The sequence below is a fragment of the Leptonotus elevatus genome, chromosome 13, assembly GCF_054856555.1.
Source record: "Leptonotus elevatus isolate MCC_2025b chromosome 13, RoL_Lele_1.0, whole genome shotgun sequence".
In the NCBI taxonomy this organism is placed as follows: Eukaryota; Metazoa; Chordata; class Actinopteri; order Syngnathiformes; family Syngnathidae; genus Leptonotus; species Leptonotus elevatus.
The window spans coordinates 5,993,119-6,004,327 of record NC_141251.1 but is presented as its reverse complement, the minus strand read 5'-3'; the positions used below and the strand labels follow the sequence as shown (position 1 = coordinate 6,004,327).

Here is an 11,209-nt window from a genome sequence, read left to right as displayed (position 1 = left end):
CATCTTTTGACTAATTCACTTGTGTATAGTAGTGATTCTCAAAGTGCGGCAAGCAAGCTCACACTTTATTTATTTATATATATATATATATATATATATATATATACATACACACACACACACACATATACATATATATATTTTGAGAAATGTTTTTCCCAAAAATGTGTGCTTCAGTGAATGATGACGTTTCTCCCGGTGCTTACTGGAGGATTTAAGGAGGGACTTGGGAAGAGACTATAAAAGCAGTGCAATTCCCTCTTCTGCGCACTTCGTATTTCTGAGCCTTTTTCCTCTTTCGAGCTTTCCCATCCGCCGTGACAGCGATGCCGTACACGTACGTGGTAAGCGTGGCCACAGGAACTCAGGGCAGGTCGGGGACGGATAACTACATCGCCATAACGCTGGTGGGCACGGAGGCGTGCAGCCAGAAGACTCAGCTGGATAAACCTCAGCATGATGACTTTGAGAGGGGCTCGGTAAGCGACGTTTTCTTTATTCATCTTTAAACATGTTCATTTTGCAAGTGATCTTTTAAAAAAAGTGCACTTGCAACCAAGTCCGCTGCAAGGAAACATCTGCCCTTGTCTATAAAGTGTCAAGTTACGTTCAAAATGACTACCTGAAGGAGGTCTGCAAACAAGACTGACGTCACCCTCCTTTGCTTCATTCCTGATAACACACAAGAACAAACAAGACAACTTAAAGCCTTATCTCTACATTTATAACTTTATACCAGATAACGTGTGAATGTAGATTTTCTATGACAATACAAAAATTGTGCAGTAATTCATTATTCTAGGTGTGCCTGACCTCAGTCACCAGTACCATGATGCCAATAGCCAGACTCGCCTGGGTTAATCAGTTTGCCCATTAATGAAAGACAAGAAACAAAGGAGTGGTATTGAATTCAGGATATAGTCGAAAACAGCCCATTTCATCACCGCGGGGACAAGGGAGGAGTCTCTATATCGTCTTTGTCCTCTGTAACAGGACTCTAAATCTCTGCCCTGAGGGAAGGACCTCAAAGTAGTGTTGAAGAGGATGTCTTGTGTTTTGGTGTCAAAATATTACCATGTATGGTTATACATGTTTCTTGTGTTTTAAATTTAGAGGCGCTAAGATTCCAATTCTAATACACACCTTTACTCACAGGTGGATTCCTACCCCGTGGCGGTTCAGGACAACCTGGGTGAAATAATGTTGGTCAAGCTGGAGAAGAAAAAATACTTGGCGATGGACGACTGGTACTGCAGGTTCATCTCGGTGAGGACTCCAGGCGGAGACGACGTAGATTTCCCGTGCTACCGATGGTTGGTGGATGACAAGGAAGTTGTACTGCGGGACGGGCGAGGTAGGGTCACAAACTGCACAGTCTAAAAACTGTTGGGTCAAAAATAAACCAAATTGGGTCAAAAAGGGACCGATCCAACTTTTTGGGGGTTATTCAGTTAACCCTAAGAATTGGGTCAAATAAAGAACACACAAACAACCCCCCAAAATGGGTTGCTTTGTGGGTTATTAACTTAATTTGACCCAACCTTTTGGGTTAAATAACTCAAAAAGTTGGGTCGGCTCATTTTTTACCAAATTTAGGTGGGTTATTTAATCAACCCAAAAGTTGGGTGAAATGAATAACCCACAAACAACATTAAAAAATTGAGTCGCTTTGTGGGTTATTAATTTGATTTGACCCAACTTTTTGGGTTTAATACCTCAAAAAGTTAGGTTGGCTATTTTTTTTACCCAACTCAATTGGGGTTATTTAGTCAACACAAAAAGTTGGCTGAAATGAATAACCCACGAACAACCTAAAAAAATTGGGTTGCTTTGTGGGTTATTAATTTACTAAAAAGTTGTCTCAAATTAAATTAATAAGCCACAGAGCGACCCAATTTTTTTTAGGTTGTTAATTAAAAAAATTTTTTTTTAATTAATTTTAATTTTAGTTTTCATTATATTAATAAAAAGTTGGGTCAAAATAAATTAATCACCCACAAAGCGACCCAATTTTTTTTAGGTGGAATGTAAGTAAGTACTTTTTTTTAATTAATTTAATTTGACCCAACTTTTTATTAAATTAATTACCCATTTATTTTTTGGGTTATGTGATGATTATTCCTTTGACCCAAGTTTTTGGGTTAAACAACTGAAAAAGTTGGGTCGGTCCATCCTTGACCCAATTTTGGGTTATTTTCGACGCAACTGTTTTTAGAATGCAGGGTTAAGTTAGTTACACTCGTTTCATTCGATGACAAGGTGTCTCTCTGGCTTGTTTTAGCGCACCTGCCTCAGGATGGTAAGTCGAGCCTGTTCAAGCAGCACAGACAAAACGAGCTGGAAATGAGGCGGAAAGCCTACAGGTATGCTTCATCTGACCGTGGGTGCCACGCTCACTCGCTAACAGAGGTTTTGTACCTTAGATGGGCAGAGTGGCAGCCTGGCTTTCCTATGAGCATGGATGCCAAAAGACACCATGATTTGCCCCGAGACATCCAGTTTGACAGTGAGAAAGAAGTGGATTTTGTACTGAATTACAGAAAAGCGTACGTATGTCTTGCCTCTCACAGTCTGGACCTCGAATGCCCTCCATTAACCCCATATTGGGAAACACAATCATATTTTGAGCAACTGTTATTTGAGCACCATTGGGTCACGTTATCACAACGTTTTGGACAAATTGCTAATGCACACGAAATTTCCAGAATCCAGAACCTGTTCATGAACCACTTCATGCTCATGTTCCAGTCGTCCTGGGACGACATTGCCCATTTTAAGAAGATCTTTTTGAAGATCAAAAATCCAACGTCAGGTCAGCCTCGGATGTATATTTTGTTGATTATTTCACATCTTATTTGACCCAAATTTCACATTTCACTTGAACTACTTACTCTCTAGAATATGTGATGGAACACTGGAAAGAGGATCTCATGTTCGGCTACCAATTCCTGAACGGCAGCAATCCTGTCCTCATCCAAAAGCTCACCAAACTTCCCGACAAGTTTCCCGTCACCAATGAGATGGTTGCTGTCAGCCTGGAGAGAAAGTTAACTCTGGAAGGGGAAGTGAAGGTAGCCTTACCGTAGTCACTGCAATTTGCATATTGTCTCAACGTGGATGACTTAATTCGAATCAGAACAAAAGACTTGAGGGATTGCACATTCGACAATGCCAAGGTGTCCCTCAAGGTTCAGTTCTTTGCCCCTTTCCTTTTCATCTTCTACGTGTCTCTTGAACAGGAAATCATGGTAGACTTTAAATGCTATGCACATCCCCCACTGCCAAGGTGTCCCCCTTGGTTCACTTCTTTGCCCCTTTCCTGTTCATCTTTGGTCAGACAATCCCATCATACCTTCCTTATGGCTCCTGATCTCCTTATTTTCAGTTCTCCAACATTTCTAACGGGCGCATGATCCACCAATCGACCAATAAATGTCCTGCTTCAATCATTGCTCCAGGCAGGTAACATCTACATGGTGGACTATGAAATGTTGGATGGCGTCAAAGCAAACGACACAGACCCGAAGACCCCGCAATACATGACAGCTGCCATCTGTCTCCTGTACAAGAACGCACGCGACGAGATCCTGCCGATAGCCATACAGGTACGGTGGTATCAGATACGACCAAATGCGAGCCTCCTTTTAACATATTTTTTTTTATCTTCGCCTCGCAGTTAGGTCAGACTCCAGGCGAGGACAACCCCATCTTCCTGCCCACGGACAGTGAACACGACTGGCTCCTGGCAAAGATGTGGGTGCGCTCGTCCGACTTCCAGCACCACCAGACGGTCAGTCACCTGCTCAGGACTCACCTGATGTCAGAGATGTTTGCTATCGCCATGTTCCGGCAACTCCCCGCAGTCCACCCCGTCTTTAAGGTGAAAAGTCTCGCTCGTTAGATTGGATGAAGGACCGCAAAGTTGAATTCGGTCTGCTTCTTCACAGCTACTCATTCCACACGTCCGTTTCACCATCGCTATTAACACCAAGGCAAGAGAACAGCTCATCGGTCATCGTGGTCTCTTTGATAAGGTGAGTTTTTGGGTGCGCAAACTTAAAGCAACTCACGTGTTGTTTTTATGAGTTCAGAAGGTTAGTTTCAAGGCGTGTGGTGGCCCAAAAGTCCCAAAAATAAATCTTTATTTTTTTTTTAATGTAGTTAATTTTAATTAGTTTTTAGGGTGGTTTTGTTAGCTTTTTTTTTGTTTATTTTTTATGCTTAGTTTTTGTTAATTTTAGTTAGTTTCAGTATTAGTTTTTTTTTTTACATGTATTTGAATGAATAAATTAGAATTATATTTCTCAAACACATATATAAAACTTTTTTTTTTTAATCTACTCAAAGATATAAAAAATCCATCATAAATATTACTTACATATTACTTGTGCACATTTTTAATAAACACCATGGTAAAAGAAAAGAAAAAAGTAACACATTTCTTACCATTGCGGCTGAGTTAAATCAAAAAGCAGGAGCAACGTCATCTATTGGTGCTTTTCTATTGGCTGCTGCTCGATGACATCACTTCTGTGTGACACACTTTCAAACATCTTTATTCTGGTTAATATCAAAATAAATATACTTAAAATCATATTTTAAATCACCAGCAAATGTTCATGTATTAAATTAATTACCAAAAACTAAAACAAAGGACATTTCCGCTATGATTAGAGTTAGTTTTAGTTTACCAAAATAACTTTGCTCTGAACATGTCCTGGCTTGGAGACATTTAACTCATTCATTGCCAATGACGGCTGTAGACGTCAAAGATCCATTTTTTTACAGGGCTGTGGACTAGAATGCACGCAGGGACATGTTCAGGCTCAGTCTCAACTTTTAAAAACTCAGGGAAAGACGACAAGATTGAAGATTTGAAGTTAATGGAAAAGGAAAAGATTGAAGACTTGCCCCCCCCCCCCCCCCCATCCCCCATGTCAAGGCAAACGCTACAGGTGGAGGTGGTCATGTGGAACTGATTCAGAAGACCATGCAGACCCTGACCTTCAGGTCCCTCTGCTTCCCCGATATGATCAAAGCTCGCGGCATGGACAGCAAACAGGAGCTGCCCAACTATTTCTACAGGGACGACGGCTACAAAGTGTGGACGGCCACCAAGAGGTGAAAAAAAAAAATCATTTTGGGGAACCAAAAGTGTGTTTATTTGCTTCTCCATATTTAAACTTGGATCTTCGTTTTGCAGCTTTGTGTCGGATGTGATCAGCATTTACTACAGCAGCGATGACAAAGTGCAGCGAGACGAAGAAATCCAGGCCTTCGTTAAAGATGTGTGCGAGTACGGTATGAAAGACTTCAGTCACTCTGGTGGGCATCCGTGACCAACGTCGGATATAACGTTGTACGAGAGCTACTTTCACAAAATGCCGTCTTTCTGCGTAGGGTTCCCCAGGTCGCTTGAATCCCGCGAGGAACTCGTCGAATACTTGACCGTCATCGTGTTCACTGCTTCAGCTCAACACGCAGCCGTCAACTTTGGACAAGTACGCTATACAGATGTGTGAATTTTAATAATAATAATAATAAAAAAAAAAGTGCAGGTCTTACCTACACATTTTCAACATTGTGCAACTACTGTAAAAAGATGTTATGAGCATGGAAGAATCGTAACGCCTGATAAAATATGTCTATTTTTTTAGGCTGACACCATTCTGATATTTGGCAGGAAAACATTTTGATAACCAGTTCATTGGCCAATTATTTAAAAATGATATAATCAATATTATAAGACTAAATAATAAACTTTTTTTGGGATCTCATGTTGCAAAAAGCATAATTAGGTTTAGGCCATAAATGTGAAATACATAATGTAGGAGCCCCTTGTTTGATTTATGTTTATTGTAGCTCCAACCACTAGGGGGCAGTGTGTTTTCCATTTTGTCTTGTATTTGGGTATTTTGAACACACCTAAATTCGGCCGATACAATTGTTTGGGCCCTTAACTCATCCACTGCCATTGACGACTATAAACGTCAAAAATTCATGTGAACTTTTTCTATTTAACTTTTTTTTTTCATACATTTTTTTATGAAAACCTAGAATTTTTTTTATTGTAGATTTATAACAGATATAAAATTTGTGATTGAAGTCATGCGATTAATTACGAATACAAATTTAAATCGTCTGAAGCCCCTAATTTTTTTAAATTAGATTTATTTATTGTAATTAATCACATGACTTCATTAGTTAACTAACGATTAATCAATCACAAATGTTATATCTGTTCTGAATTTATAATAAAAAAAATCTAGGTTTTCATACTCTAGTTAGCAAAAGGGGAAAAAATGTTAATACTTCAAATGAATTTTTGACGTCTATAGCCGTCAATGGCAGTGAATGAGTGGAACGTTAAAAATCAAAATTTTCACTCATTCCAATGTTACGTTCAAAAATAAATTTCAGTCCAGATAAGCTGAGTGTACTTTAACTTTCTCTTCCCTTCCGAAGTTCGACTGGTATTCCTGGATTCCCAACGCTCCGTCCACCATGCGGAAGCCCCCGCCCCATCGAAAGGGTTTGGCAAATAAAACCCTGATCATGGACAGCCTACCGGATCGAGGACGCTCCAGCTGGCACCTGGGGGCCGTCTGGGCCCTCAGCCAGTACCAGAAGAATGAGGTACATGTCCTCTTTGGCACGTCAGCATCCGAGAAACTTGCCTCCACTTGCGCGCTCTCCTTTCTGTTTACCAGCTCTACTTGGGAATGTATCCCGACGAGCACTTCCTGGAGAAGCCGGTGAAAGTTGCCATTGAGACGTTCAGGAAGAATCTGGCGGAGATCAGCAGCGCTATCAAGACGAGGAACCAGAGTCGGGAAATGCCATATTACAACATGTCCCCTGATAGGATTCCCAATAGTGTCGCTGTTTAAACACACGGTGGAATCACCAGTGGAGCATAATAATATAAGAGATCAACCAGGGCCATAATGCAAAAAAGCTATTTTCCCCACTGTTTTAAACAGATTTGTGAATAATGATGAAACTTAGCTATATAATAATGCTAACTGCTGCAAAACGGAAACAGATATATACTTTTTTTCCTGATGAAAGAAGAAACTCTTTATTTTCAAATGTCTCTGCTTTTATAGGTCTTAAAATGGGTTTGCCTTTAAATGTCTAACTATGGGAAGCAAGCAGTCAATGTGACTGACCTCGTGTATGAAATGCGCTATATAAATAAAGCTAAAACTAACACGTTTACACTATAGTGCTTTTGATTAAAAACACAAAAAACTTTAAAAGCATCTCAACTTTTATTTGGTTCATTTTAAATTCTACACACTTTTTTGTTCAAACATAGGAACAGAAAAAAAAACATTGTTTTAGTTTAAAAACAGGGCCTTTTTTTCATGTGGTTTTTACACTATTATTATTCCAAAGTGAAGTTCACAGACAAACTTGTGGAATGATATAGACGGAGGGGAACAGTCATCATATATGTTCAAGTCCAGTCAGTAGTAAACAAATGTAGCTTTATGCAAGTTACATTTTCATCCCCCCCCCCCCCCCCTCGCCCTCGCCAGACACGACGAGTCGAAGCAGCAAAAGTACATGTAAAAACACAACTTTCATCTTTTTATGTGCCATGTCTCACCTCAACAGGATAATTGAAAGGAACGTTGACATCGAGAGCTCAAGACTCAACGCGAGGAGCCAGCTCCCGTTCAAAAAATAAAAATAAACATTCTACAAGCCTCGCATCCACCTTAAGCATGACCTCACATTAAATAATCAATGTACAGATACAGCATGTTATTTCATAAGCAATTCTTAATTATTTTTTTTAATAATAATAATAATGAAAAAGGTGACAGGGAGGAAGGGTTGAAAATGTCGATTTCATAAAATTACTTTTAGAGATTAACGAGGAAAATAAATACAACAACAACAAAAAAATCATTTTAAGCCCAGTGGACGAGAAACACAGTAAGAAGCATTTATACAAGAGATCAACAACATAAAAAGGTAATTGCACTTTTTATCCCTCATTTTTTTTTTTCTCATTGCACCGAGCCACTGAAGAAGAAATCAATCTTCCTCCAACTGAAAAAAACTGAACAAAAAATCCTTCCGCTTGTTATTAAAAACAAAGTCACCATGAGAAATGGACATAAATACAAACAAACAAAAACGTTGGTTTCATTTATTGCTGCTGAGCAGTCATTATTATTATTACCAAGTGTGTTGTTGCACCATTGCACTTTCCGGGCAGTGGCGAGTATCAAAAAGACCGTTTTTGTGTGTGTGGAATGGTTATGAAGGTCAACATTTACACACACTACAAAAAACAAAACAAAAAAGTTGCCTTGAGAAATCAACCGCTGCCTTTCTGCACCGCCAACACCCTGCCACCAGAGGGCGCTAAAGAGTTACGCAGCTTGCACAGGTGACTACTTGTGCTATAATGAAGGGAACGATGTATTTATTTGAGGTAATCTGCCAAATATCTGACTCAGCCTTAAATAAATAAAAAATCCATATTGGTCCAAACAATAAAAATGAATATTGTTATTTGGGTGGCTTGTGTCCAGCAGATGCGGCAGCGGTGGATTTCTCTTACAGTACTGGAAAACGGCAACAGGTTTCCGTGAGCGTCCAAATGTATTTCCCTCGGGCTGTTTTTGAAGGTTGAAACCATTCTTACGAGTGAGAGGAAGTTCGAAAACACCCAAATTGGCCAATCACGTGTGCAGGAAGCCAAACGCTATCAAAGCAGCCATTGGACGATACACGACGCTCACGTCAACTCGCACGCACGCGCCCAAATTCAAACGTACAAACAGTGAGCTCAAAGACATAGAAAAAGACCTAAAAATGTTTGTTTGTTTTTTTGTTTTTTTTGCGTTTACAAAAAAATGCGTACATTCTCTTCAGAAAGTTTGGATGTTTTTTTTTTTCTTCCCAAAGGAAAAAGGAATTCACATCCGGGTCACAAGTCTTTAAGTGTTCGTCAGTTACGAGATTTTTGTGTCCAAGACGACGGAAAAAAAAAAGACCAAGAAAGAAAGCAAAAATAAAAGTGCTTCAATGCGTGTCCACGTGTTGGTGGACGTGACGGATCCACGGCACGTGTTGGTCCGGGACTCACGCGAGGTCTTCGCGACGCTCAGCAAATCAAAAAAAAAAAAAACTCAGCCGTGTGTGCGTTCTTGTTATTCTACATTATTGTGTGGACATTTTGTCGAACATTTGCATGGCTGACCTCCTTTTACTGTGCGTGTTCTGGTTTTTCTATCTTTGCGTGCACTGTGCTCTTGTCTTGACTTGACATTATTGTTGGGAACAATTGTTTGTTTAGTTGTATTTTTTTTTACATTATGGTGGGCACATATTGTATATTTTATAATAGACTTATAATAAATTAATTGTGTGGATTTTTTTTTCGGGGCAGTTTGAAGTACTAAAGTGAGCTTGTTTCACATTGTTAGCGTGTGTGTGTGTGTGAGCGTGTTCTTGTTTTCCTTTCTTTGTGTGGAACCCAAATTTACATTTGGGGACATTTTGGAGTAAAAATGTTAGAGAGAGTGTGTTCTTGTCTTTCTATTTTAGTGTGGACTAAAAAAATTACTAAAATAATAATGTGGATATTTTTCTTTGCAGGGAGATTTTGACCCCCAAAAAATGTTATGATGATTTTTTGTTTTTTTTGTGTCTTTCTATGTTAGTGGGGCATTCAATTGACATTTTTAACTATGGTGTGGATACTTTTCGTTGTGGGGCCATTTTGACTGAAAATTGGTTATTGATTACTATTGCACTGTGTGTGTGTGTGTGTGTGTGTGTGTAATCTTGTCTTTATAGCTTAGTGTGGCAGCAAAGTTAATACTGACCTATGGTGGATATTTTCATTTACGGGACGGACCCCAAAAAAACTTGCCAATATAATCTTGTTTGCCTCTTTGACTGTGTGCGTATGCGTTCTTGTCCTTCTATCTTAGCGTGACAGCAAAGTTGACCATTATGGTGTAGACACGTTTTCTTTGCAAATACATTTTAAAAAAAGACAATAAAATAAATGCCACGATCTCCTTCAACTTGTGCATGCGGGTGTCTTTTCTTTTCTTTATGTAGCACCAAACTTGCTTGTGTGGAAATTTGGATTCAAAATGTTCATTACCGGTAGGCAGTGTGTGTGTGTGTGTGACCTGTTTTAAGTTCCCTAAAACCAGCATCCTGACAGCAAAAGAGGAAACAAGTCGACTCCATGCGGGTGAAGTTCCCTGTTCGATACCTGCGTGTCACACGTGGAGCACCTCCATACTGTAGTCCTCCGTCTCGGTATAGTGCGAGGAGTTTGTGTCGGAATGGGCGGGGGCCAGCGTGTCCTTGTGGTCCACGCTGGGCTCCAGGAGCGGCGGCTTCTCCAGCGCCAGTTTTTTACACGAGTCCGGCCGGTTCTGCACGTAGATGACGCGGTTGTAGGCCTTGAGTCTCCTCCACAGGTGCACGTAGACTTTGCACTGCACGTACATGAAGACCAGGCCGCCCGTGAAGCCGATGGCCACCACCACCAGCTTGGTCCAGAAGGGCCACTCCATAATGCCTGGGGATGGGAGGGGTGGGTTCGGCAAGGAGGGGGCACGTGAAATAACACGTTTTGAGTAAGCGATGGAGAAACCAATACAGGAAGTAAGAGGAACTTTCTATGTCAATTGTAAGTGCGAAGAAGCAACGTCACATTGTCCTATATTGGACAGATGAGTGTCATGCTAATATTAGCCACTAGAGGGAGACTTTTCTATTCAATTAAACTGTCTACTTAAAAACAAATCAAACATTGCATATAGAGAAATGAACTAAACGGCAATATTCAATTAAAACATTGAATTAATTCAAAATCTAATTTTAAACGAGTTAATATTGTATTAAAATAAAATATTTCATATAAAATAAAATAAATACTTGTATACGAGCAAATATAAATATTGCATGTAAAAAAAAATCAATTGTGAATGTAAAAATGATTTAATTAAATAAAAATGAGTACAATCAAATATTTAAAACAAAACAAAACACCAGGCTTATTATTGCCTATCCAATAGAGTCCCATGAGTCCCATAAAATTAACTAATAACAAAATTAATTAACAGAATAAAATACAATTAATTAACAAAATAAACTACTACATATTTCCTAAACTAATAAATTGATGTTGACTTTAAAAATACAAATTACATTAAAATAAGTT

At 39.4% G+C, this 11,209-nt stretch overlaps 2 protein-coding genes across 5 annotated transcripts in view; one reads left to right on the top strand and one right to left on the bottom strand.

Moving 5' to 3' along the window:
- Positions 1-130: 130 nt before the first annotated feature.
- Positions 131-7,362, top strand: LOC147163586 (polyunsaturated fatty acid 5-lipoxygenase-like). 2 transcript variants are annotated; one of them, XM_086092895.1, is made up of 14 exons: positions 131-479; positions 1,156-1,354; positions 2,282-2,363; positions 2,424-2,546; positions 2,706-2,812; positions 2,899-3,071; positions 3,459-3,605; positions 3,677-3,880; positions 3,948-4,034; positions 4,943-5,121; positions 5,204-5,325; positions 5,401-5,501; positions 6,466-6,636; positions 6,711-7,362. In XM_086092895.1, the coding sequence occupies exons 1-14, from the start codon at positions 327-329 to the stop codon at positions 6,888-6,890; spliced, it is 2,028 nt and encodes a 675-aa protein (XP_085949021.1). In that variant the 5' UTR covers positions 131-326; the 3' UTR covers positions 6,891-7,362. The 2 variants fall into 2 exon arrangements, with proteins under 2 accessions (XP_085949021.1, XP_085949020.1); XM_086092894.1 differs by having other exon boundaries at positions 2,282-2,546.
- A 448-nt stretch (positions 7,363-7,810) lies between these two features.
- Positions 7,811-11,209, bottom strand: part of marchf8 (membrane-associated ring finger (C3HC4) 8) — a 63,804-nt gene continuing 60,405 nt past the window's right edge. For all 3 annotated transcript variants that reach the window (XM_086092896.1, XM_086092897.1, XM_086092898.1), the window contains one exon: positions 7,811-10,564. In XM_086092896.1, the coding sequence (XP_085949022.1) occupies positions 10,260-10,564 (305 nt within the window). In that variant the 3' untranslated portion in view covers positions 7,811-10,259. The remainder of the gene's footprint in view (positions 10,565-11,209) is intronic.